General features: G+C 41.1%; 4 protein-coding genes across 4 annotated transcripts; all 4 read right to left on the bottom strand.

The window, feature by feature from the left end:
* Positions 1-295: 295 nt before the first annotated feature.
* On the bottom strand, positions 296-4,220 carry LOC142931393 (peptidyl-prolyl cis-trans isomerase FKBP14-like). Its single transcript, XM_076075291.1, has 4 exons — positions 4,027-4,220; positions 2,851-3,002; positions 2,153-2,280; positions 296-1,641 (listed from the first exon to the last, which is right to left on the bottom strand). The coding sequence occupies exons 1-4, from the start codon at positions 4,218-4,220 to the stop codon at positions 1,483-1,485; spliced, it is 633 nt and encodes a 210-aa protein (XP_075931406.1). The 3' UTR covers positions 296-1,482.
* A 215-nt stretch (positions 4,221-4,435) lies between these two features.
* Positions 4,436-12,454, bottom strand: LOC142972088 (uncharacterized). The gene is made up of 18 exons (XM_076112887.1): positions 12,142-12,454; positions 11,391-11,505; positions 11,186-11,295; positions 10,921-11,040; positions 10,654-10,698; positions 10,489-10,515; positions 9,124-9,195; positions 8,953-9,015; positions 8,806-8,832; positions 8,666-8,710; positions 8,322-8,357; positions 8,168-8,248; positions 7,833-7,929; positions 7,294-7,433; positions 7,059-7,178; positions 6,848-6,977; positions 6,193-6,295; positions 4,436-5,326 (listed from the first exon to the last, which is right to left on the bottom strand). Exons 2-18 carry the CDS (start codon positions 11,485-11,487, stop codon positions 5,257-5,259), a joined length of 1,383 nt encoding a protein of 460 aa, XP_075969002.1. The 5' UTR covers positions 11,488-11,505; positions 12,142-12,454; the 3' UTR covers positions 4,436-5,256.
* Positions 12,455-13,039: 585 nt separating this feature from the next.
* LOC142972092 (cytochrome c iso-1/iso-2-like) lies at positions 13,040-15,546 on the bottom strand. Its single transcript, XM_076112892.1, has 3 exons — positions 15,394-15,546; positions 14,835-15,065; positions 13,040-13,939 (listed from the first exon to the last, which is right to left on the bottom strand). The coding sequence occupies exons 2-3, from the start codon at positions 15,001-15,003 to the stop codon at positions 13,794-13,796; spliced, it is 315 nt and encodes a 104-aa protein (XP_075969007.1). The 5' UTR covers positions 15,004-15,065; positions 15,394-15,546; the 3' UTR covers positions 13,040-13,793.
* A 2,072-nt stretch (positions 15,547-17,618) lies between these two features.
* On the bottom strand, positions 17,619-19,419 carry npvf (neuropeptide VF precursor). The gene is made up of 4 exons (XM_076075357.1): positions 19,258-19,419; positions 18,466-18,471; positions 17,794-18,164; positions 17,619-17,688 (listed from the first exon to the last, which is right to left on the bottom strand). Exons 1-4 carry the CDS (start codon positions 19,417-19,419, stop codon positions 17,619-17,621), a joined length of 609 nt encoding a protein of 202 aa, XP_075931472.1.
* Between the last annotated feature and the right edge of the window lie 2,397 nt (positions 19,420-21,816).

The raw sequence follows: 21,816 nt of genomic DNA on the forward strand, positions 1-21,816 counted from the left end.
CATATAGTGGTGCGCTCCTGTTTGTGTAATTCCTTTTTTTAAATGCATCTGCAAAAGTGTTGAAGAGAATACACTGACATTTTAGAAGTATGGATGAGTTTTAAGTTACACTGAGGTGTTATGAATAATGAATGAATGAGGTTTCCTTTCTCACTGTATTAACAAATACTAACACCTGTGAAGACAGTGCCACCTGCTGGTTCAATGTGTACAGTATTACAAGGTGTGACCACCAAATAAACCACAGTATTTTGTTAAGAAAGTTGACTTTATTGATCACATTGGTTGTAAAATACGTAAAAATCAACCCTCACCAGAATGCGTTTACCCTGAAGAACCGTGAGGCTATAGAAACTGAACCGTCTAGAGATTCTAGTGTGTGAAACATCACCTTGTCCTTTCAGATAAGTATTCCATGGATTGTAGCTCGTAGAGAGAATTATTCATAGTTAGATAACTGAACTGTCCGAGACACAGTAGGCTAAATTTGTGAAAGAATGAGAGATCACGCATGTTGCTTATGAACAGGGCTGAACAATATACCCTTTAAGCATCGACACTGCTGTGTCTGCATGTGCAATGCACCTTTCTCACGGTTGTTCTCACATGACAGACAGCTGTCTCTAATAATAATAATGATATTGGCTGCATTCCATTTAGGTTTACCAGCGCCAGGGCCTGAGTACTGTGTATGCTGGTTTACTGGAAGAACAGAATATGAAACAAGAGGGATTATATTCTTGGTTACACCTGCTTTTCCTGCCATGTCAAGATCACCAAAGTTCACATTTTCATGACTTAATTTAAACTCACAATCTTATTATACGAATAGACTCGTTTGTTTATCGTACAGAAAAAAGTAAAGCACTACTTATTTTCTGATAGACCCCTAAAAAGGTAAACTACATTGATCAGGTTACATTTGTTTTAAGGAAATAAAGACCAATAAGGGGAATTCCACAGCCAAATTTGGTTATTATCTACTCACATTGCCTGCCCACAGCATGCATTGCAACTACAAGCGGAGATGTTTAAAGACAAAATTTATTTTTTGTTAAACTTAAATTTGTGGCTGCGTCTATTTATTTTGTATAAGGTGTCATATTTCTAACGCTTGATTTTGAAGTAATCCAGTATTTCAGATTATTCACTTTTTTTGGTAATCTAATGGATTACGTTACTAATGACAGGAATTGCCATATAATTTGTGTTCAGTAACTGACGACATTTCAAAGTAATTTAAACTAACCATGTATGAAGAGTGTGCTCTTGTAGAAGAAAACACACAAAAATGCAAAGAAGTAAAACATCACCGGGACTGACTCGTTGGCCTCAAAGCTTCACAACAGACCAAAACACTGCCTCTATAAAAGTGAAATAATTTGTTGACAATAAAACTCTGTGCCAAAAAATGTCCACCACAAATCAATGAAAACTGGAAGACACCGGACGAGGGAGTGGTTGGTGGGACAGGATGAGGATTTAAAGTTCATCGTGTTTGTAAGTAAACTCTCTGGAGGATATGAAGCCGTCTTTGTTCTCATCCTCTTTGGCAAAGATGTCTTCCATCATGTTCTCATGTAGAGTGTCATTGGGAGCGTAGCCATGACGCTCAAACTCTTTCCTCAGATACACTTTCACCTGGAAGATCGAGAGTGAGAGGCGGGCGATTAATGAGGCGAGACAGGTTGAGATGGGGGGGGGCAAAAAAAGCTTTTGTGTACTGTGAGGACACGGATAAACAAATCAAATCTAAGTGACATCCATACAATGAAGGATTAACAATACAGACTAAAATCATATATATATATATATATATTGCAAACAGAAAAAAACAAGATATGCACTTATCAAATTGGCAGTACTATTTCTCAATAATATACCTGCTATTCACCAAGATTATGAAACTATATACTTGCACAGTACTCTTAGTTTAAGATGTTGCTTCTAATGTGCATCTTATTTCTTATTGATTTTCGATGATCGACAGTTGGCCCCGTTGGTCTTTTTTAACTCTGACAAGCTAAGTCAATCTAAGAACTGCTCCTGGGGCTGTGAATAAGCATTGTTTAGCTCTATAGGGTCATAAACCAAAAAGGTTGGCGATGGCTAATTCATCTACTTCATGTGTTTTCTGAACACTTGTGTATACCTCGTCCTTGGAGAGCCTCCAGTCATCGTTGAGGTCCATCTCCTGGAAGGACTCATGTGACCTCGGTCCATTTCTGATCTCAAGCACCTCGATGACGAAGGACAGTGTGCTCTCAGGTGGGATCTTACCTGACCAGACAACACCACAGGGCAAGAGGTCAGCTAAAACTGAGAGTGGCTGAGGTTTCTGTGAGAGTTACTTCAGCATGAAGAAAGTCATTTTGGTTTGGTTAGCAGTGCAGAAATGATGCCCCTGTGTGAGTGAATGCAGCAACACATTCCGAGTTAAATTGTGAGTAAATAAGTTAGAAAACATCTTGAAAATGTTAATGAGAAGCAAACGTAGGTTGCATTAATCATGACATTTGTGTTGTCGTCGTCGTCATGGTAAAGGTTAGTTAGGCACAGAAGAGATGGATGTTCTTGTTAGGGTGGTGTGTGCTTACCAGGACAAAGCATAGCATTGTTCACATGCTCCATGTTGAGAAAAAGTGGACTGATATTTCCGAATGAAACTGTGGGAGTCCTGGAGAGCCATTCAAAACACAGACAGACAAGTATAATATACATACATGCATAATACACGGGATAATATTTCATTTATTCTAAACGCCTCAAGCACTTTTACGAAGACAGTGCTGTGTATCTGTACAGCAGCGTGCAGTGAAGTTTGCATACACATGCACTAAGCCACAGTACCTCTCCCTTCCTTCCCATAGGCCAGGGCTGGAGGTACGACGAGCTTCCTCTTCTCTCCAGAGCACATGTCCTGCAGGCCTTTATCCCAGCCTTTGATCACTTCTCTGATGCCCAGTGTGAACCACACCGCCTGCTTGTCACCTTCAGCTCGACTGGCGGACAAACACAAACATGGAGTGGAGAGTGGAGTGTTACAGGTCTGCAAAGGGGGGCACTGTGAGACCCCCCCTTTAGAGACAATAACGGGTAACAATATAGGAAAGTAGAGTCAACACCCCTTTGTAACTCTGGCTGTAATGTCAAAGGTATGTAATGGAAACGTGTAATCATTCATTATATTGAATTTAACTTTGTAGTGCAAAAACAACTTTTTCTTAAAATGTTGTCCAGATTTAAAATGTCACCCTAGACAACATGGATATACATCACTAAATGTGGATGTGGTTTTATGGGATTATTTCCTGGCTGAAACGTATTATCATCATTAAAGGTCAATGCGTTTTGAGATCAATTGCAGTCTGAGGAAAGAAAAGCAATAAAGAAAAATCAAGAATTCTTGCAAACAAAATCTCACATTACTGATTTTAAATCTCAGATAATAAAGGGTCAGTTCACCCAAATCACAAAACATATTTTCTCACTAAAATCACACATTATCCCTGCAGAGATATGCTGCCTGTTTGTGGTTCGTGGTGCTGTGAGAATAACTTAACACCATGTTTGAAAAGCTGTGCTTTGCTGCTGATGTACTGTTGGTTTCAGAGATGAATACCTCAAAACTTCAGCACATCAAACTAAATCACCATGGAAGGGAAAACATTTGTATTCCTCTTATTCTTGGCTGAACTGACCCTTTAAAGTGTTTTATCACGTGACCCCAATAAAGGCGGCGTCACCAAGGATATTTAACACGTGTGCACTTGGATTGGAGTAACGTTGCTGACCCGGCGCAAAAGAAAACTAGCCTTTAACGTTTTTACACTTCATTTCTATGCATAATTGTTTATCAAAATAAAATAAAAAAAAGTAAATTGGTTTCATCTCAACGAGGTAAAACAGGACGGCAACGAACCACCAGGTGTGACTTAATTTAAGAAAACTTCTAATCAACTCCGTCTTACTTAAATCTCACGTTAAGAGCATTATAAAGACGGTCGTGTCAGTCATGAAACATACCTGGAGTGAAACATGGTCCCATTCTCAAAGTACCCATTATGATGCACCAGCAGGATGTCTCCGTACTTGGATTTTCGATGACAGAGAAAGGGTCTGTGCAGGACTTCTATCTGCACCTCAGCTTCGGGCAGCTTCCCCCCGCTGACAGACACCAGCAGGGAGGAGCAGAGCCAGCTCAGCACGGTCAGCAGCATGTCGCCACGCTCCAACCTCCAGGAGAAGCAGCTCGCTAAAATAGTTTTAAGAACAAGCGGCGACGCGCGTGCAGTCGGTCCTCTACGTGGCAGTGACGTTTCATCATACAGTTTGTTGCAGGAAGTCTTTTTTTTTTTCTGGTTGGTTCATTTTTCCTCCAAAAAAAAAAAAAACCACGCCCACAGTCGAGCCCTCTCACCACTGACAGATCCACTTTAAAAGCCCAATCTTTATTAGTGTTCAGTGATTTATGAACTTTACAGTCATGCAGGCAGATTATACACTAATCACACTACTGAATCCACTGTGGAGTCATTCTGGTGTAACTGAGCAGTTTTCTTCATGCTGCTGCGACAATCAGAGGTATTTTTGTTTTTGCATTATGACATTCGTTTTTCCTTCTGTCGGGTATTTGGACATTCACTTCCAAAAGGCCTTACTTCTACAGCACTGGTTAAAGCAGTGCACGAGTACACGTTTACATGCAATATCACAGCATTGCACTTCATAAATACATGTTTCCTAATACAATGCACAGGAATAAAGACATTTACACACACCCTGATTTGCATACTACAGTATATATAAATTATCAATAATATATTTGCCTCTTTTGGAATGGGCTATTTTCTCTCTCTCATTACAAAAGAAGTACAGAATACATCATTTTTCTGCATTAACAGTCAGTAAGTCATACACATTGTAACTATTTCATATGATACAATCATTAAATTATTAAAGTATTCCCCACAATCACCAGTGTCCATAACAGTACTGCAGCCGATGGAGTGACAGTAACAGGGAGCTGCTCCCTGAGACCAGTAAAAGAGTTGAACCTCCGGGAGGGAGACAGTCGATTCAAAGCCGATTCTCATGACTTTTCATGGCTCAGAGCGGGCACAAGAGCGCTCCCTCAGTCCTTCAGTTATTTTTTAAAGGGGTAAAACTTCAGTACAAATCCGAAGTATAATCCCTGTGATCAGAAAGACAATTTGCAAAGTTGCAATCTGACATTTTTTTTTCCCACTTTCCTGTTCAGGTGAAATACTTGCAACCAGTGGAATCAATGAGGCAGGAGTCGGTGCATCTGAGCTGCCCAAAGGACCTGCAGAAAGACACGGACCATTATTTTAACAAGTAAATGATTGCGCTAAGTGTATCCACTCCAAACTTCCACAGTTGTATCCATTAAGGGAATAGTTCAACATTTAGCTTAAAGACTTGAAACAGGAGGAAATAGCTAGCCTGGCTCTTTCCCAAAGGTTAAAAAAGGCTGCCTACCCACACCTCTAAAGGTAACTAATTAACATGATATATTTTGTTTGTTTAATTTGAACATAAAACATTTTAAAATGATCAGTTGTGGTTATACAGGGAGTTGCAGTCACAAATATTTTCTTGGCAGGGAGCACTGAATTCCAAGAAGTCACAGGAGAGATATATATATATATATATATATATTTTTTATTTTTTATTTTTTGTATGGATTAAACAAAGAAGATATAACATGTCAAGTGAGCTTTTAGGGCTGCTGGTAGGCATTTATAAACCTTTGGACAGTACCAGGCTACTGTAGCTGTTTTCCCTTCAAAAGCTTCAAATCTTTATTTCAAGCTAAGCTAACAGTGGTATCAATCTTCTCAACTCTCAGCAAGAAAGCCAGTATCTACTTTCCCCCAAAGCATTGATCTAATCCTTCAAGCATAAAGCATGCAGAGCTGTGTCATTAACTAAAGCAATGTGCAGCAAGTGGTGCCAAGATAATGCACCATCATCTCTGGATGCTTTCAGTGACACCACCGTAAAAGTACAGCAGTTCATTCAAATGACCTTTACAATGCTTGGATGGCTGCAGTATAAATGTGCTGCTGATTAAAAAGGAACTGCATTGTGCTGTCTTGGCATAGATTCTAAGATCCATAGTAGCAGTGTGTCCCCAAATAAATGGAACACACTGAATGCTTTACATACCCAGGGAGATAGGACTTGCAGGTCTGATAACCAAAGTCCTTTCCATCACACTCCTCAATGCCGTCATGGCGGTAGCCGTCTCCGCAGTAGGCCCACTTACAGTCTGAAGTGGTGACAGGAAAGGAGATTAGAGCGAAGTGGTGGCAGTTGGGAGAGAGCAAGGGAGGGAAAGGAGACAGAAGACGTTACCGATTGCTTTGGCACTCCCGTGTGTTTCAGTGATGCCAATACAGCATTTTGCTGCTAATTTAATTGAACAGAGGAGAAGAAGGAAGTGAGAGGACGGCAGGAAAAGAGTGGGCGAGATTAATGAAAGACCAAGGAAAGGTTTCACAGTGCCGTACTGCTTTTATCCTGTGGGTTCAGACTCTGTGGTGCACGGCAGCTCTGCGGGGCATCTCATGAGCAGCTGGGTTGGTAACAGCACGGTGGCGTTTGTGCAGCAAAAAGCCTGACCTTAACCTATTTGAGGAATGTTTTTTTGAACTAACATAGTTTTATTTTTTTTAAATCTTAATTCTTGTTACACCGTATTACAATATCCTAAAGAGGTGTAAGAATCACTGTCTGTAAATCATTCTTTACTCACTTTTTTTCTGTACCTTTACACTATGTGTGCATGTGTTCAACTAAGCCGGAGAAGCATGTAACTCACCGAGACAAGCATCAGTGACAATCTGGTTTCCATCATCGCACTCCTCTCCTTGCTGGCTCTGCACCTTTCCGTCTCCACACACACCAGGTCTGTCCGGGACTTTCTCTGTGGACTGGAACGGCTGGAAGGGCTGGACAAGTTGTCAAGAAATCTTGGCTTTAGTGTCAAGGCATTGAGGCTAAAACGAGGCTTTGTTAGGTGGCTTTGTTACCTGTATGGGCCTCCATCCATCTTTATCTTTGAAGTAGAGCACCCTCTGATCCTTCCTGAATGCTATTGCATTGTCTAGACGTAGACGGTTCATCTCCTCCTCACTGTTTACCACAAATATCTGCACAGATACACACAGCAGAAAGCGAAAGCTGATGAGTAATTATTGATTCAGTGTGAACAACATGGATTCAGTTTGGATGGAAATATTGTAGGGAAGCTGTTTTATGTCTTACTGCAGGGACTTTATCGACGCCACCTCGCTGAGTGTAGCTTCCAAAAGGAGCGTTATTTGCTCCAAGAGTAGAATCGCAGTCACAGCGACCCGGTGGACCTGGAGGACCCGTCTCTCCCTTTTCCCCAACTACATAGAGACCTGCAAAAAAATAATAAAGCATGACAAAGATAAGGGTTTAACACACATATGACTACACTACACTTTGCTATTCTACATGCGCTACCCCCCTTAATTCTTCTCTCTCTCTCAGGTGTTCCTGATCTGATGATTAGTGGGCGGCCCTGGCCCCCAAATTTAAGGAAGGTGAGAAGAGAAGGACAAAGCTGTCTTCTGTTCTGTCCGCCTGTGTAGTGCATTTTATTTTGCTCCTTCTTTTGTGTCCATTATTAGTTATTACACTGTTTTGAGGGGTGGGGTGTCTCTTATGGCCCCTGGTGTGGCTGGTACAGTCTTTCACCATCCTTTTGGTTATTCCTTCTATTTTTTATACACTGTAATTTGAGGCTGATTGTGCATGAGTGTTGTGAGTCATTGTACCTGAGGCAGGTGGACCGGGTGGCCCTGGATGGCCGTTTTGACCCGACGGTCCTTGGGGGCCCATGACTCCAGGGGCTCCACTATGGCCCTTTGTGCCCTGTGCAAACCAGGCAACATCCCAATATTATAAAATAAACACACACACACACACACACACACACACACACACACACTGAAGGTGACCTACATGACACTGGCACACTGTGTGTGTGCATATAGTGTAGGCTGAGAAGATCTAAGATGCCAAACATCTTAGCCCACAGAGTGTCAGAGCACCACACCAGGGTTAAGTGATGCTGTCAGGGTGTGCATCATTCTTCCTTGTCTTTTCTCACCTGCTTGCCTCTCTTCCCCGGCCGTCCAGTAGGTCCTCTCTTCCCCGTGAGTCCTGGCTCTCCCTTTGGTCCCTGCACCCCCTGGGAAAGGAGTTGAGGAATTATCAGTTTAAAATCAGATTCTTTAATGTCGTCGTTATTGATTCATTCTTACCTTTTGGCCAAGCATCCCAGGCAAACCAATGGAACCCTAAATAGAGACGAAATGAGAGCTTGATGTGAGGAAAGTCATTATCTCAGCAGAGCAGGCACTCATTGATTGTTTAATCTCACTCTGCCTCTGAGATAGAGGGCTCAAGAGAGCTTGAAATGCTGAAAGAAACTGTCACTACTTTCGATTCTAACCAGTAATTGAGCAAACTGTTCAAGTCCATTATAACACAGCATGGTGGGAATTGCTCATAGTCAAAGCCAAGCATAAATGGGCTGTAAATAATTAAACAACACAATATTTTATTAAAACAATTTAAGGACTTTAAATGATATTTCTCTACCAACCTTATCACCTTTTGGTCCTGCTACTCCAGGGTCACCATAAACCCCCTTTTGCAAAAGAACAGAGATAAAAAATTAAATAACGGACTTAATATTTTTGTACTGACAAACGGTTGCACCATGAGAAATAATTCAGAACTAACCTTCTCTCCTTTGTAACCAGGCATACCCTGAAAAGATACATAGGAATATAACAGCAGATAATATAATATATAATAAATATAAATGACTAGTTTTCTTTCCAAACATACACAGAATTGTGTGTATTATGCTGTAAAGATGTGACTAACCTTTGTCCCTGGTGGTCCCCTCAGTCCTGGTAATCCCATGAGACCTGGATCCCCTTTCTCACCCTAAAAAAAACCCTCACATACTTGACGGTTCATATTGTATTTGTGATATGCCTTAAACATTTGTGTAAAACCTCAAGACGGTACCTGGAGTGATTCCATGAGACTTACCTCGGGTCCCTCTGGACCAGGCCATCCTGGTAGTCCTGGTTTCCCTGGGAGGCCTGGAGCCCCCGTACGACCCTGCAGGAACACAAACACCATCAGTACCAGCACTTAGTGAAACTGTTGATGCAGTTTCAGCTCCCTCTTGCTGGAAAAGTGACAGGAAGCTGAGGGAGTCTTTAGATTGCATGGAGGATTTTGTTTCTTGTTCTCTTCAGTAAAAGTATTAGAAGTATTTAGAACATTACTTAAATAATTAATTCAACAGAGTTAATGGAGACTCTTGTGTCTATATGGAATGTAGACCGCTACAGCTAGTAGCTGGTTATATCTTGTCAAGTCTTTATAACATTTGTAAAAATGTGTGAAAATGACAAGTTGTAGTTTTGCAGTGGGGTTTACGTGCCAAACTATTTCTTGGATGGGTTTAGTCTCAGTTGGTTACCTTCTCTAACCATTTTTTTTGACATCTAGCTCTTGGGAAGAAAGGAAATACAAACTATTCCTTTAAATTTGCACTTATTTCTGCTTTTCTGCTAGATATTCTGATGATCTGCAGCTTTTATTGTTTGTTAAGTTGCTTGTTTCATGGTCCTGTTTTCCATTACAAAGAGCTACTGACTTTTATAAAGACTAACCAGGTTAAATAAGCTTCAGAAACAAATCAGTATGTCAAACATGCCTATGATTTGCATGCAAAGCTTTAACAATGCCACTGAGATTATCTTGCTCTTTCGCCAGTTGCCTGCAAGCAGGAGAGCCAAACGTTTTACAGCACAGCCTCACATCTCGGTGACACCTGGACGAGTATCCCAGCGCTGCTGCAATGCTATAGCAGCATGCTCTCATTTAGCTGCGCGTCATTAAAACAGCAGCATGTAGAGACACCGCGGACCTGCCGCTGTGTGGAATGATTTATCACGGAGAGCAAAAGCACTTAGGGAGATTAAAGTGCAGAAGTAGAGTGCTGGAGAGCCTGGATCAGCAGGACTGGAGTCCAGTACAAGGGGCTAATGGAGCCAGGCCAAAGAAAGGAGAAGAGAGAGAAGCAAGAAGCAGAGGCAAAGGAAACAAGAGGGGGATGACAGAGAGGCGAGGAGCCGGAGGATGACTGGAGACATCCAGGGATGTGATCAAGCTTTGCTGTGCGGTTCCAGCGTCTACTGAGACTAATGCAGCATGACCCATTTAGCAGCTGCAGAGGATATTCTGAGCACATCAATAGACAAATCACATCATAGAGATTGAGGATGCATGGAGGGGACAAGGGGGAGAGAGAGATTCAGATCCCATTATTCCAAGGGCATGCGAGATGGACCAGAGAGAGATGAGCGAGAGAGCGAGACATGCAGGAGGGGAGGAGCGGCTCACTTTTGACCCTGGACGTCCAATTTCTCCCTGAAGGAGGACAGATGAGGGGAGAGGAGATGTAGCAGTCATTAGAGCAGAGAGAGAGACACAAGGACACACGCACAAATACGTCTATAGCAAAAAACAGAGACATATTTCAAGACTTATAAAGACAAAAACACACACCTTCTCTCCTTTTGGTCCTCTTATGCCGGGTAATCCACCCTGACCCTGAAAAATGACACCGAATTTATATCCAGCTCACATATTCTGAAAGAGCATGGTACATTTGTTGAAAAATCAATACTATAAAGGTCATTTTGTTTCATTTCCATTTAACAATATGGCTGATTACACTGCCTGATGGATGTCCTCTGATTTAATCAGACTGAAGTGTGGTGCAGCCCCTGCAAGGTTTCAAGCAACGTGTGGTATTTTGAAAAAGGGCTTTACCTCTGGGCCCTGGGGTCCTGGAGGTCCTGGAAGTCCAGGTGAACACCCAGGTATCACATGTTTTTGTTTTTCCTGTACCTCTCCACCAACAACACTTGGCTCCAACACGCTAATACCGTCCTTCAATCAAAGATACACAAAAATCAAAGAGAATAGGGTTTTAATCAGAGACCTGCTGTGAGTGGACAAATGTGTGTAATATGCTGTATTTATGCAAGCAGGTGTGTGTGTGTGTGTGTGTGTGAGTGCGTTTGTGAATGCCTACGGGGCTGCCCCGCTTCCACAGCTGAGGTGGCGGAGGGAAGAGCGGCGGCAGAGGCGGTGACATGAGACAGCAGGGGTCAAATGTCAACGGCTCATTCAGAAACCTGAGAGCTGTGGGAAAGACATGATGACTGACAGTGCTAAAAAGGCTCATGCAACATGTGTTCCTTCTGTTGTGAGTCTTACAGTTCAATCACACAACTTACCCGAGCGGGCTGAGAGGACGCTGTCCACGTAAGAGTGACGGGCCCATGCAGCACACAGAAGAATGTGGAAAGACACTGCAAGTTTGACCAGATCCATCCTGACGGTTTACTCTCCCTAAAGCACAGGACACAAGCTGTCAAACACACGCATACACACACACACTCCATTTTTGCTGAGCTTAATGCAGTTACTGGCAGCTGTCACTTTTCCTTACTTCCTCTGGAGGGTGTCACTATTTGAACAACCCCTTAACTTTAGACCTCTCTCTTTCCTCATAAACTTGTTGCAGCTCCACACTGCAGCAGATGCAGCCACCGCTGTAATTCCAGCCTTGCACCAACACCCTACAGCCTTGTGCCAGAATTAGACCGGGGGCGGGGCGGGGGGGGGGGGGGGTGTCTGTCACTCAGGCTTATTATGACTTCTGCCACTTTATGACAGAAGTCAGTGTAACATGCTACGGCTGGCACAGATTCATGCACACAAACATTTACAGTATCTTCATATTTCCTAGTGGATGCAGGAAGAAAACCTTCAATCAACAACAATTATAATCGTGTGTTGAACTACATTGATGGAAATATGCGGCACCGGGTTCAATTAGCTAATTCATATCGTCATTATTGCTCAACATTTTCCCTTCTATTTTTTTTTCTGAATAAACGGACAGAATGCCTTAAAGCCCTGATGCGTTAAATGAAAGCAATGCCATCCACATCCATGGCTTTTAATACACAAGATCCACCTTACCTTCCACTTGAAATTGTGCCGTACTTGTAGACACGCTGTCCGGCGCTCCTCTGCGCTAAATGAAATGCGCGGTGTGCAGTCCCGACTCTGCCATTTGGCGTGCTGTGGCCAATCTGGACCGCTAATAAATCTGATCCACTTATCGACCCGCTTCTCTCCCGCCACCGTTCAATAACAACACAATTGAGGAGAGAGGACCCTTTTTTTCTCCCTCCCCTCGCTCAATGGCCAGCAGAGGCCACTGAGTGGAGCCAACACAGCGGTGGCAGCTCAAGTCCCGGCGGGTCTGGATCAGAGGCTCATTAACGGTTGTGTCTTCTTGATCGACTTCAGTGCAGCTGTCTGAATGGCTGATGGCACGAACAGTATAAGTCGGCATGCAGCACTCGCTTGGCACGTTTTATGTCCTCAGTGCTGATGGTCTCTTCAGCAGTGGCAATGGCGCCACCTGCTGGACGTTTTAGTTCATGGAAGAAATAATAGTAAAAATCGGTAATCAATATTCTTAAATAACTTCACTCCCCATTATTGACGTATTTTGACATGTTTATGTCTGACAACAAAGGTGAGAGACATCTGCTGTGCAAATACATGTATATAGATGACAGGGTGTATTTAAACTTCACTCCATGCCTAACAAATCTCACTGTCTGGATTGTTAAATATGTGTTCATTCAAATGCCTAGTTAACTATATTTCATTATAACTGTACTGATGTTTTTTAGCATCATGTTCTTGATGTTGTCCCCTTACTTTACTGTATTGTGTTAAATACTAAAGACATGTACAATTATGTGGCACTAAACACATTGAGTAAATTAAATGAATACAATATGACCTAAATACGTCATTTTAAAGTGGAATGAAACAATAAATGTGAAAAAATGACCCACTGAAATAATTTGCGAAAGCAGAAGAACATTTTTATTGCCACGTCCGTTGACTCAAAGTATGAAAAAGTAACTCAGTTTATCGACCATCATATAAATGTAAGCACCTATTTAACAGGCCGTTATTAGACCAAGTTAAAGTATTTGTCAGTGTGCTACTTTAACCAAAAAAAGACCCCTGCTTTTCCAGTAAATTACAAATTAGTTTGACCTCATTGTTCTTAAGTCATATAGACACATTCATTTAGGAAAAGTAGGAATACAATACACTCATTTTAAAATGCAACTTCATAACATTAAAAGCGATTCCACCGACTGGCTTAAAGAAAGGAGGAGGGGATAAGACAGACAGTCCAGCACCATTTAACACAAACACTTTGAGAGTAGAAGAAAACCACACAACAGAATGAGACTAAACAAGTGCTTAACATAATAAAATAGTTTCTGTGAAAACGGTGGTGAAATAATTATGTAAACAACTCTGTTTTGAGCAAAGCGAAATGGATGGCTGCCTCTTTAAGAAGCCTTGGCTGAGAAATATCTGGAAAAGCCACAACTTGCAAGAAGGCTGACTCATACGATAATTAAAAACAGTCTCCTAGACACAGAAACAGTGTTGCAGCAATGTGGTAGCCTAATACATATATACTTTTAAAACGATTGCAAATTGTGAACTCAAAATTGAAACAAAGAACGCACTGTTTTCTTTCCTAAATGTACAGTGTAATGCTTCTGTCCACTGAGTGTGTTTTGTGCAGTTTATTAGGAGGTGGAGTCCTTTAAATAGGCTATAAGATCCAGTCTTTCATTTTTCCTTTTGATCCCATTGAACATCATCTTGGTACCAGGGATGTACTTCTTAGGACTTTGAAGGTAGACATTCAGAGTTTCCTCATTCCATATGATACCTAAAATGACAAATATGCATCCTCATTAAGTGATGACTGTGTTTATGTTTTCATTGCCTTCTGTTCGAGCAGAGCTCAGAGGCAGAGAGTCTGCCTGTTCAGACCTGCATGCTCTGTCCGACAGGTAGAGGAAACACAAGGACCAAGCTGCTTCTCAGCACTATAGCAACTGTGGCACAAATACTGCACACATCGAAACATGGAGATGCACATTTGTTATATTCATGGCAGGAAGGACAGACGGATACCATGCTAAAACCAAATTAGCATTCTCAGTTGACATTCATACAATTTTTGGGGCGATGTGATGATCTCAGGTATTCCATTCTGCAGGCACAAGATGCATTCTATGCATAAAATAAACAATCAGACTATAAATGGAGGACTGCAAACTTTTTTCCTGCGCTCTCCTTGGAGAGTAGGTTGACCATGCAACAGAGGTTACCATGGTGTTCTATAACAGGTAAATGTGGACCGGGTTTTTCAGAAAATAAGCAAGAGTTCAGTCCAAATGAGCTAATTTATTATAACAAAAGTATTGTGTTATGAGACAGACCTGGTTAAAGAAAACAGTGCCCTAGCCAGCACAAAATAATGCACACGTCCGATTGTTGCCCTTCGCACATTGCAAATGCAAATCCTTTTGGAAAACAAGTAAACAATGTAACTGGTTAACGTTAACAAAAAGGTGTGAGTGTGTGCTTAAGGCATCCGGAACTCTCAGGTGTGCACCGTCTCTAAAGCAGTTTTGCCACCTATTAGTGGTGAACGACTCTTAAACTTCAAAAGTGAGAATACACCGGGCTGCACACATATACTCTCGTGTTTCTAAATGGCCTGTCTTGATCAGTTAGCTATTTGTATGAATCAACCGATCTGTCATAGGGATCCATACCTTTATCGATGTTGGCCTGTGTGTAGGAGAAGCCAGGTGCCTGTCCTGTCTTCCTTCCAAACAGACCCCACAGATTGGGTCCCACCCTGTGGCGTCCCCCATCCGTCAATGTGTGACACTGAGCACATTTCTTGACAAACACCTTCTTCCCTTTGTCGATGTCCCCCATGACACAGCAGCTGTGAGGAGACGAACTGATGGCAGTGAAAGGGTGCTACAGTCAGTCACAGCCTAAGGAGTGAAAAATACAAAACGAAACGAAACAGAACGTGAGAGATAAGCAAAGGGTCTGAAAGTATTTCAGAAGTGACATAACACAGGACACATGATTAGTAAAGTAACCCCGCCCTTCCGGATTGAATAAGTCATGAAACACGGGTTATTATGTAGGCTACAGAAAGAACTGGAGAGGTTTAAAAACAGATCTATAAAAAACGGTTTGTAATGTGACGCTAAAGCTGAAACTGACCAACTGTTTGTTTACTAACGTGGTGTTTTTCCACCGCAGGAAGCCACTGAAAACACAACAACAAGACTATGACCAAAAGATAAACCTTACCGTGGGTTACCTGACGGGTTTGTGTAGTTCAAGTACCTCCAGGTAAAACTCTCCTCCACGTTTCAAAGTTTTGGATTTGGTTGTTGTTGATGTGAGCGTCAATTAAGCTTCGAGCTGTGCAAGCTTGCGGGTTCCAGGGACACGACTGGATTTGAGTCTCAAAGCAAAATCTTTAAAATTTAGGAAAAGGGGGCGGTTGGGTCGGGTTGTAGACGATGTGATCAAACACATTGCGCAACGCGGTGAAGACGACGCAGCTACAGAATGCGGGTCACACCCACACCTGGCTCCCAAAGGCAGGTGAGGTATGTTTACAATGTATGCGAATACATTTGCTGATGCATCAAATGAAATGAGATGGTTCACTGATACCAACCCAAGTTAGAATGGCTCACTTTTACTTTTTGAGGGAATTATTTGGATTATGAATGAGTGACATGATTATGTGGTTTGAAGCAGTTGAACAAGTTTCTCCACATGTTGTCTTTGTGTGAGTGAGCTCTAACTGGCTCTCTGACACGCTGTGTGGACTTCAACCGCCTCCTAAAGGTATAGGCCTACAAGACATCCTAAAATTGTCATATTAAAAATACTAGCACGATTATGACTTTTAAGCACTATAAACAAAACCCAATTGTGTCTTGGATACAGTTGTAAACTGATTTATCAATGGCCCACACTGGTAATTAGAACATAAGAGCTCTGAAGACGCTCCTTCATCACTATGTGCTGTAGGGCCTTTCTTTTTTTTTTTTTTTTTTTTAACATGTCACAGTGAAAGCACAGGTGTCAATAATCAAATTAACGACGGCTGGATTGATTGTCACAGTGTCACGACATTACTGGGACACTTAAAACAGAACATCGTTAATGTTATTAGCAACACCTGTGCTTTTCCTATCAAGGCAAAATGACTGCTGTAAAAAAAAAAGGCACTATAGCTCTTTTCATTGCCATTCATGCATGTGGTTGCCAGGGCAAAATCTTTGGTCCAGGTTTACTTCCTGTGTTCTACTGCATTAATTAACAAACATGGCAGGTGAGAAAAGCAAAGCGGCCCATATATAATGTTTATATTGTTAAGTTTGAAAAGGTCTATATGCAACCTATTAATGGTGCCTCTGTTCCATTTAGGTGTGTCTTAGTGAGCGCTATTGGGGAGCCAGCATAACACCCAGGCCTAGAACGGACACACCTAAATGAAATGCACTCATCATTAATGTGTTTAAGTGCTTTGCTCATCTGTGAAGGAGGAGCAGAGCAGATAAGATTCAGTTATTTTATTGAAGTAAGAGCAGGGATGGAAAATGTGTCATGTTGTGATATTTAGACACTTGATAAGCAGCCTTTGTTCTTATAACACATATCAGTGTATTGAGGTCAGTAAGAGGCGTTCCCTGGGCACTGGCACCTTTATAACCTCTCTTGTTTACCTCTACAAAGATAGAGGACAATATTTTGAAATCCATCAAACTTTATATATTTTATGCTTCCCTTTGGTCCCTTGAAGAGCCTGTGATTTGTACCCTCTATGTTGTTCAATGTGGAGATGTTGAGTTGGTGTTTGTCTCCCTCTCTTGGTAGTGAGAATGTGTTAGATTATCTTTATAGTTTGAGTATACCACTTACACTTTATGGCTTCTCCTAGCAGTTTGGTCTGTGGTTGTGAATTGGCAGAATTGTGTCTTCATCTGCAGCTTGCTTGATTTAAAGAAGAAGAGAAAAATCTAATGCAGTTTGATGAATATTAATAATATAACAGAAAAAGTGACATTTTCATGGAAGTATCGTTCTAAAAATGTAAATCATTTTATTTTTGAATCTCTTACAGAAATGAAAAGAATATGTTCATTTTGTTAGATCCTGATTCACCCCTCTCATCTAAGTGCTTTTCACAAATAATTATTAATTATATATTATTTTTCTACAGCAGGAGTTGATAAAGATAAGGAGTGTCCTCTCTGGTTCTTTTGGTACTTTAAGGACTGGAAGCCCGTCCACCAATATGAGACAAAAAATTGTATTTTCAAAAAGTAAGTCGAAGTCAATTAAAAAGCAAAAAACCCAAACCACTTTTGCAATAATATAACTTTATTAAAAGGTACACATACATTTAAATATGTGAACTTAATTATTTATTCTTGCACATTTTATTGTTTTGTCTTCACAGTAAAAACACTGATATTTACATGCTAGACCTCTGTGTTGGCCTTTCGAATCCCCTTTCATCCTCTAAAGGACTTCTCTTGTACCTCCACCTCTTCTGAGCTGGTTGTAAAGTCAAAATCTTTAGCCCTGTGGGAAGAGAATACATAGTCGCCGTTATTCACAACAAACAAAACTCATAGACGTGTACGGATATTAAATTGAATTGGAAATAAAGGGTTAAGAGTTGCCTACCAATGCAAGCCAGTGTTTAATAACTTCTCATTGACCAGAGTCCTAAGAAGCCTCCTATACGGACTGCTTCTCCCAAATCTCTGCGGCAGCACTGGGTTTTGTGCTTCTCGGACTTCAGGGCCCTCAGTAAACAATTGAATCACCCCCCAGGACCGGCCAAACCGCTGGGGCATGTTGGGGGGCGAATTTGGGGACTTGTCGTCATCAGGAACACTCTCCCGTCCAAAGCGCATGGGCATGTTGCCGTACAGGTGGAGAGGTTTGGCGGTGGGTGGGTACAGCTTGATGATGCTCGGGAGGCTGATTTTGTTGGTTCTGGGAGTCACGAGTACGTTATAGCTCTCGAGATCCAAACTCCTGCGGATTTCACTCTTTTTTTTGGAAACAAAAACATGTTGAAGTCCAGATCAGACTAATTTAAGAATATCGTCACGTGTTCTTTACTGGACCTGAAACTATTAGTCGATCAATCCATAAGTCAATTAGTCAACATAATCAGTTCACCTTTATTTTAAACAAAAATTACAATTGTTTGCTGGTTCTATCCTCTCAAATATGATGATTTGGTGCTTTTCTTTGTCATATATGATAGTAAATGTTTATGATGCAAAATCTTAGGTGTTTAGTTGGTTGGACAAAACAAGCAATTTCAATTAGTCATCTTAGGCTCACCTTGGACTTACATTGTTTTGACATTGCGTTGAAAAACTGACTTTATTTATCAAGAGAATAGTCGAAAGATGAATCGATAAACAAGTCAACTGTTCATTGCGGCCTTAGTTTTTACTACTTATATTCTTCTCTTAGTTAGGTCACATCACGTCATGTTATTTTATACAGCAATCATTTTATACATCAAAATACCCTCCATGCAGTAAAAAGGATTTATTTGACTCACTTTGTCACTTTATATTTTATTGTAATTTTATTTGCCAATGATGAAATACAAACCAATGATGTATTCACAGTTGCTCTATCATAATGTGTAAATGTGATATCAATAGCAGTTTTTATGTTTCTTAATAATAACCCAAATAGTTGGTAATTTTCCGTATTGGTCTAATACACTTCCTTTTAAAAAGATGTATGGCATTATGAAAAATAGTTTTAGTTAATTGTAATTGGTTATATCTTGACAGAGGCAGTGCACAAAACAAGGAAAGTAGTGCTGAAGCTAACTTGTTTTGTCTATAAAATGTCAACAAATTGTGAAAAAGTCTGTCTTCAGATTGCTTTTTTTTTTATCCGACCAGAACCCCCAAACCCCGAAATATTCAATTTACAATCAAAAATGACAAAGGAAAGTATAAAATCCTTACTTTTAAAAAGCTTACTCAGCAATTGTTTGTCATTTTTACTTGAAAAATTACAATTATCAATTGACAAACTCAATTAATCGGCAAGTCTAACAAGACGAATCCCGCTTCCCAATGGAATAAGCATCTCTAGTTAAATAGTCCTTACCTGTTGGTGTGGCTGTTTCTTCACAGTGTGTCCTCCATCATTGCTGCTCAGCAAAGTCTTATCACTGTTGATTGATTTCCCATAGACCTGCAAGTGAGACGCCGCTGCCCCTCCAAGACCCGCCAGCATCAGGAGCGCTGACAGAAACACAGCGGTCAACATGTTAACGGCAGGAGACGTGTTCTCTCAGGACAGCACCAGGACACAGGTCTTATTTTCCTGTTGATCACACTGTTATTAAGGACCCCTGAAAACATACGTCAGCTGTCGCACGTGACAGACACACACACTCACACACAGATGTGTACAACCTGACGCATACACTAATACCTTCAACCACTAATTCAAGCTTAACACATGTCTCAATAATTATCAAGCTCTGAGAAATATATTTGAAAAGGCATGAATGCCCTAATTAGGCTGATTAATGAACCAGTTGGTATTGATGCCAGAGGAGATCATAGGGAAACTAAAACCAGACGTTCAATGGAAATCCTGAATGGCAGACCAATGCTCATGTGCTATAACTAGTATTGTTCAATTCCATAGAGGCTGCATTTTCTTTATACTGCAGGCTTTGCTAATTATATCCTGCTGGCAATGTCATTTAGGAACACATTTTTATCTTGAAAGCATTGAAATTAGCTGATGTGATATTTTTTTTTTGCAGTCTTTTTCTCTTGTTCTTAATCATATAGTTACTAGTTGTTTGATGCATTCAATTATGTCCTATGTTGTCCCTTATATGTATTAAAATAAATGAAAATATCTAAAATATTATCTGAAATTCTTGCTACACATATTTTATTTGTAACATAATTGTAAATTGGCCCGTTAACACCTTCATTATCCTTATCATTGACGTCATTGCTTGTTTTGGACACAGTTAATGAAGAGCTGCACATGCAGGGGAGCACATTGAAGGCCTTGTATATTTTGTTATTGTCAATTAATCCCACCATAAGACCACACATTAACAATACATTTTTCTATCTCTCAATACTTTCCGATCCAAACCTGTGTGTCTCAGCCCTAAGCTGCCACCACTGAAAATGTATCAAAATATATACATTTACTGTTAAAAATGGCCATGAAATTTGTATTTAAAAAAACCAAATGATTTGAGTTAATAGTTCATTTGTTTGGCTTTTACTCTGTGATTTGGTGCGCTATCCCCTCGTATAAACATCAACAGTACCAGAGCCAAATTCCTTGCACACATATCGGCAAATTAGGTAAAAACGCTAAACGCTAAATGGATTTGTATTTGTACAGCGCTTTTCTAGTCTTCTGACCACTCAAAGCGCTTCCACACTACATGTCATCATTCACCCATTCACACACTGATGGCAGGGGGCTACCATGCAATGTTAGGGTTAGAACCTCCATGACTGGTAAACACCTCAACTCCCTCTCCCCAGATTGTAATGCAGGCTTTCTATTATTAATATTATTATATATTTTATATAAGTTATATATATATATATATATAGGCTTTCTATTATATATATTTGAAGTCCAAGACAAACTTAAGATGACACCATCAGGGCTGTTTTCTCATGCTTGACAATTCGCCACAGAAGACATTAAATGTCACATTAAACTTTCTTCAAAAGGCACTCAAACTGGCTCCTATCCTGTGTTGCAGTTATGTGTTGTTGGTCTTACTTTGGAGCAAACCTAATGACCGGCGGTATTTTCTCCGTCTCTCTTTGTTAGAACTGCAATTCAACTATTGAAACTATTGTATCTAGCAACCGTTGGACTATTAAGCTTTGACAAGTATTTAGCAAACACGGGAGTGGGGATGACGTCACTCACCATTCCTGTTTCTGAACGTGTCGATAGTGAGGAATGTCTGGTGTGAGACACAGGTGGACAATGACAACCTGCTTTAATTTGATCCATGCGTCATGACCCTGACATTGTTTCCATTTGCCATGTTGCCATGTCAAGTCCCACCCTTAACACAGCGGTTTGAAGCATCTCAGCGGAAAAGTATCCCAATCGCATAGAGAAGCATCTGGTTTCAGTGATTCAATATCAGCCTTAAGATGTTTTATATGGCTACGGTTTCGGTCTATCTTTCAGTATTATCATTTACCTCCCACCTCTCCCCAGCCCTTCTCTTTGTGCTCTCCCTCCCTGACCCCGGCCCCAGCTTGCAGACTATGGGGTTCTGGATTTACGATCCTGTCTCTGACACTTATCCAGAGTCTTATCCGCAGAGGGCTTCCTATACCTCGAGCTCTCCCTTTGTTCTTTCACCGAGCTCTCCGAGCACTCCCCCAAGGACCTTGTTCTTCGCCACTGTAATTCTCTCTTCTTAATGTTTATAATGTGCATCCCTCGCCACCCTGGCGGCCTTTTCATCTTTCCATTTTCTTGCCTGTGGGCCTCCTCTCCCTCCCCTCTTCTCTGCTTCTACATGCTGTCCGCTTGAAAACAGACACAGCTTCCTTGATGGAAATACTGCCCTGCAGGTTTGATTTAATACACCTTGAAGCTCCCATTTACAACATGCTTTTGACTTATTGTGCACCCATGTTTCATCTCATT

Source organism: Anarhichas minor, unplaced genomic scaffold, assembly GCF_050575085.1.
Source record: "Anarhichas minor isolate MPS153535 unplaced genomic scaffold, ASM5057508v1 ptg000051l, whole genome shotgun sequence".
NCBI lineage: Eukaryota > Metazoa > Chordata > Actinopteri > Perciformes > Anarhichadidae > Anarhichas > Anarhichas minor.

What these genes read in the sequence shown, in the direction of transcription:
- LOC142931393 (XM_076075291.1), bottom strand. Translation starts at nt 4,220, where the DNA reads ATGCTGCTGACCGTGCTGAGCTGGCTCTGCTCCTCCCTGCTGGTGTCT. An exon ending in CTATGGGAAGGAAGGGAGAG is followed by an intron (nt 2,281 to 2,850) that starts GTACTGTGGCTT and finishes TTGTCTGGTCAG; the next exon opens with GTAAGATCCCACCTGAGAGC. An exon ending in GGAGGCTCTCCAAGGACGAG is followed by an intron (nt 1,642 to 2,152) that starts GTATACACAAGT and finishes TCGATCTTCCAG; the next exon opens with GTGAAAGTGTATCTGAGGAA.
- LOC142972088 (XM_076112887.1), bottom strand. Translation starts at nt 11,487, where the DNA reads ATGGATCTGGTCAAACTTGCAGTGTCTTTCCACATTCTTCTGTGTGCT. An exon ending in TGTGGAAGCGGGGCAGCCCC is followed by an intron (nt 11,041 to 11,185) that starts GTAGGCATTCAC and finishes CTTTGATTGAAG; the next exon opens with GACGGTATTAGCGTGTTGGA. An exon ending in CAGGACCCCAGGGCCCAGAG is followed by an intron (nt 10,699 to 10,920) that starts GTAAAGCCCTTT and finishes GTCATTTTTCAG; the next exon opens with GGTCAGGGTGGATTACCCGG.
- LOC142972092 (XM_076112892.1), bottom strand. Translation starts at nt 15,003, where the DNA reads ATGGGGGACATCGACAAAGGGAAGAAGGTGTTTGTCAAGAAATGTGCT. An exon ending in ACAGGCCAACATCGATAAAG is followed by an intron (nt 13,940 to 14,834) that starts GTATGGATCCCT and finishes TTGTCATTTTAG; the next exon opens with GTATCATATGGAATGAGGAA.
- npvf (XM_076075357.1), bottom strand. Translation starts at nt 19,419, where the DNA reads ATGTTGACCGCTGTGTTTCTGTCAGCGCTCCTGATGCTGGCGGGTCTT. An exon ending in TTAAACACTGGCTTGCATTG is followed by an intron (nt 17,689 to 17,793) that starts GTAGGCAACTCT and finishes CTCTTCCCACAG; the next exon opens with GGCTAAAGATTTTGACTTTA.